We start from the raw sequence: 3,740 nt of genomic DNA, 5'->3' as shown, positions 1-3,740 counted from the left end.
TGCTTCAATCCCAGCAACTGAGAGGCAAAGTCAAGTGGATCTCTATGAGGCTAGCATCGTCTGCAGAGTAAGTTCCAGGACAGACAGACAGCCTAGCAGAGAGAAACACTGTCTCGAAAACAAATGAACACAAAAAACAAAACCACATGCACACTCCACTTGCTAATGCCAAACACGCAGGATGAGACTGGCTTCAAGTTAAAACTGGTTATCTATGCAGAAAAACATCCTCCAATCTGTGTTCATTTCATAAATAATGCATTTTATTTTATTGCATATGGCTATTAAGGAGGGCATTCGTGGTCAATACAGACTAAATACAGCATACTAATCTACTCCAGTTTATTCTTGTCTTCAGCAGTGTCCCATGACCCCTATATACACCATGTACAGCGGAAGACAATAGGGAGGGGAGTCTCTTGTCGAAATACAATAGCGAGAAATATATTTAACATCTTGATATCCTGAAACAACATGTACTCAAAGAAAACACTGTTTAATAACTGTTAAAGTTTATATAGCAAAAAATAGTTTAAATTTAAGATTAAGTGTCAGGCAAAATGTACAAAGACTCAATATACAGCTTGAAGTGCGGCAAACATAACACTCCCACATTTTGGTTCCATTCTGTAAACTAAATTGAAGGATGTAAATATTGCATATGCCTGCTCTTCTTGAAATGTACAGGAGGGGGGAATTTAGTGTACTCTTGATGTCTTGTTCTGCTCCTTTCGGCTGCACAGGGACACGTACCGTCTGCTTCCTGTGGTGACCTCTCCGAACACAGAGGGTGCATCACATCTGCCTAAGTGTGCTGCAGTCAGCACTGCCAGCAGCTCAGTCCTACTGCCCCTGGGGGATTTAGTTACAAAGCAAACACGGCGCAGGCTCCTAGTCCCAACACTAGTTAACATCTCAGGGGATTCTCAAGCGTTCATCTCCACAAAGCACAGGCACATGCCAAAACGGACTTCCACGCTAGTGCTGTGCGCCCGTGCACCGCTGTGATGTGTAACTGCGGGAGGGAAAAGTAAACCTTGAGAATTGGCGCAGGGTGCGGGTCAATTTACATTCAACTTTGTCTTGCAATACAGCCTTCTTCTACAAGCTCAGCACAGAAGCAGGAAGACAGCTGCATTGCCATTAAATAGATTTTTAAGACATGGAATTTTTTGGTCATCCTCTAAAAAGCCTCTTCTTATCAATGCATTATTCTATAGTGATATATATCTATATACTTATATATATATATATTCTCCCAAACAAAAACAAATGACATAAAAAATAAACCAGCAACTCACAGTTCCAAGAATTAGTGTAGTCTCTACAGGACTATGGAAGAGACAGGCACCGGGGAGTGGGGTTGGGGAGGGTGGGGGAGGCGATGGAGCAGCAAGGTGACTGATATTCTGCTGGTAAGCTCAGCCCTTCTAGGTGACACAGGAGACAATTCCACAACACTGACATTTTCAGAACACTGAAAACAGAACCAGGGTAGTCTTTGTCAAGCACTGTTGACAAGCATCTGCAGGGACAGAGGTGGCTTTTCCTCTTCTGCTGTCTATAGTGTGATGGCTGGAATGCCTCCCCTCCTCTTCAGGGCAGCCTTGTTGGCCAACAACATGACATCATGTCAGAGATAATATATTAAAAAAAACAAAAACAAAAAACAAAATTGCCACACCCAAACCAGCCTGAGCTGCGAGCATGCCTACATTGGGTTTCTGGTTCAAGGAATGCGAGCTAGGGTTCAGACAGGAGGCTCGTGGGCAGGAGAAAAGGCTTTGCCATCTGAAGTACTGACACGAGAGCGCGTCAAGAAGTCCATTAAAGGTACAAAGAGAGAGTTATCCTTCCCCACCCCTACCCCCAAACACGGTTGATGATGTCCAAAAGGAGGCTGCTCTGGTCACGTTTAGGAATCATGAGGATTAATCCGTCTTCAAGTCCAATCCCAAGGAGAGTTGTCAGTCCCACACCGGGCTCTGTGCGTAAGTAAACATCGCAGGTACCTGGACTGGAATCCACATCCGCTTGTCGGGGAGATGGAGGTCAGCATGTGACCCATGGGGGCAGAGCTGTCCTGTACCCTGCCAAACCATCCGGCTTCACCTTGAACTGAGGTAGGACTGTGGTAGTTTTGACTTTAAGCCAGCTAATACCAGATTTAACCACTTTCATGGGTACTGTAGCATCTCCTTGCACACTGAGGGATTAATCCGCTTTGCAAGAATGAAAATGAAGAAATGACAGGGCCAGCGGCTTTATCAAGGCTAATGGAAATGCCCAATCTCCCGGAGTGTACGCCATCAACTCATTTAGTTTACAAACAAAAGAAATGCAACTCAAACAGAGTGATGGTGACGGTGACGGCAGAAGAGGTGGCCTTGCCTCTTGGCTCTCAGAAGTCTCACAATGTAGAGTTACTCCCATTTGAAAGGAAAGTGAGCAGCGTTGGTTGCAGACAGGCTGAGCATCTCCTTCGCATGGATTCGGAGTTCGATGTGGTGGCAATGGAGCCTGTAGCGCTTCACTCTGAAATAAAGATCAGATAACTGGTGAGTCATGCTCCAGGGACCATAGAAACCCAGGGAGCTCCCCAAACCCATGGACCTACATTTGGGGTTGGCCTTTCCCTTCAAATGAGGTGCTTGGGAGATGCAAACTCAAGACAGCTATCCTGGAGATGGGGCAGCAGGGTGCACTCCAATCTATCTGCACATAGGTGAGAAACGTCGTCCCCATACACTTTGCCGAGCACTCCATGGGGATGGGCAGGTTTCTTGCCCTGATGACAAGCATCTGTGAATGACAACCACCACACACCTGCCAAGGCTACACTACTGCTATCAACCTCTGACTCCTCAAAGAAAGAAGAGTTGCCTGGGGTCCACTCTTCCACCCCAGGAACCTGCCCATCATCCTCCTTCTTCTTAAAAACACATAGATTTAGGCAGGGCAATAAAGTATGGAAGAAACATGTTTGCTGTGAGGTCAAACACTCCTACAGTCTACAGATGACCATAATACTAGTATGGGAACCTCACGCCTTTAATCCCGGCACCTGGGAGGCAGAGGAAGATGGATCTCTGTGAGTACAAGGTCAGTCTGTTCTACTAGTGAGCTCCAGGCCAGCCAGGGCTACCAGGTAAGACCCTGTCTCGAAAAATCACCCCCTCCCCAACTTAAAAGTTCCCTCAGTCACACATTACTGTCACCCGGCTCTCATCACCTCTTAAGACAGTACACATCTACTCAAGTACAAGGCTACCAACCCTCCTGCTGAGCTGAGTGGACGGAGGACTAGCATGTGGTCAAGTGACCAGCTGCACCTGTCTGTCCCTTCCATGGAGAGACAGCATGGCCTCTAGAACCAGGTCTCCATTCCTAGTGTGTAAAGTCCCCATGTACCTTTGTGTGTGTGTGTGTGTGTGTGTGTGTGTGTGTGTGTGTGTGTACACTCTTGCTCATTTCGTCACTGAATAGCATGGCAGGGAAAACTGATGTCACATCACGATGACCCTGCCCTTTTATCTTCAAAGTTCCTTCTTCAAAGTGGCATGTGACTTTACATCACTCCCCATGATGACAGCTACAAGGCCATACTGGGCTTTAAACTGCTCAGACCTCTTCTCTCTTAGGTTTAATATCACCATCATCATAAGGCCAGCACACCTCTAACACTGACTGGAATTCTGACCTTTGACTCGTGAGCCTCATTCTTTGCTGAGAGAGAGAAC

The 3,740-nt window shown here is 46.4% G+C and overlaps 1 protein-coding gene across 1 annotated transcript in view; it reads right to left on the bottom strand.

Moving 5' to 3' along the window:
- Positions 1-241: 241 nt before the first annotated feature.
- Irs2 (insulin receptor substrate 2) overlaps positions 242-3,740 on the bottom strand; it is a 25,726-nt gene continuing 22,227 nt past the window's right edge. Inside the window, exon 2 of the mRNA XM_005366302.3 lies at positions 242-2,535. Within this exon, the coding sequence (XP_005366359.1) occupies positions 2,531-2,535 (5 nt within the window). The 3' untranslated portion in view covers positions 242-2,530. The remainder of the gene's footprint in view (positions 2,536-3,740) is intronic.

The sequence above is a fragment of the Microtus ochrogaster genome, unplaced genomic scaffold (genome assembly GCF_000317375.1).
Source record: "Microtus ochrogaster isolate Prairie Vole_2 unplaced genomic scaffold, MicOch1.0 UNK7, whole genome shotgun sequence".
NCBI classification, from domain to species: Eukaryota; Metazoa; Chordata; class Mammalia; order Rodentia; family Cricetidae; genus Microtus; species Microtus ochrogaster.
Note: the sequence above shows the minus strand (reverse complement) of the source record. Positions and strands in the feature narration are given on the sequence as shown.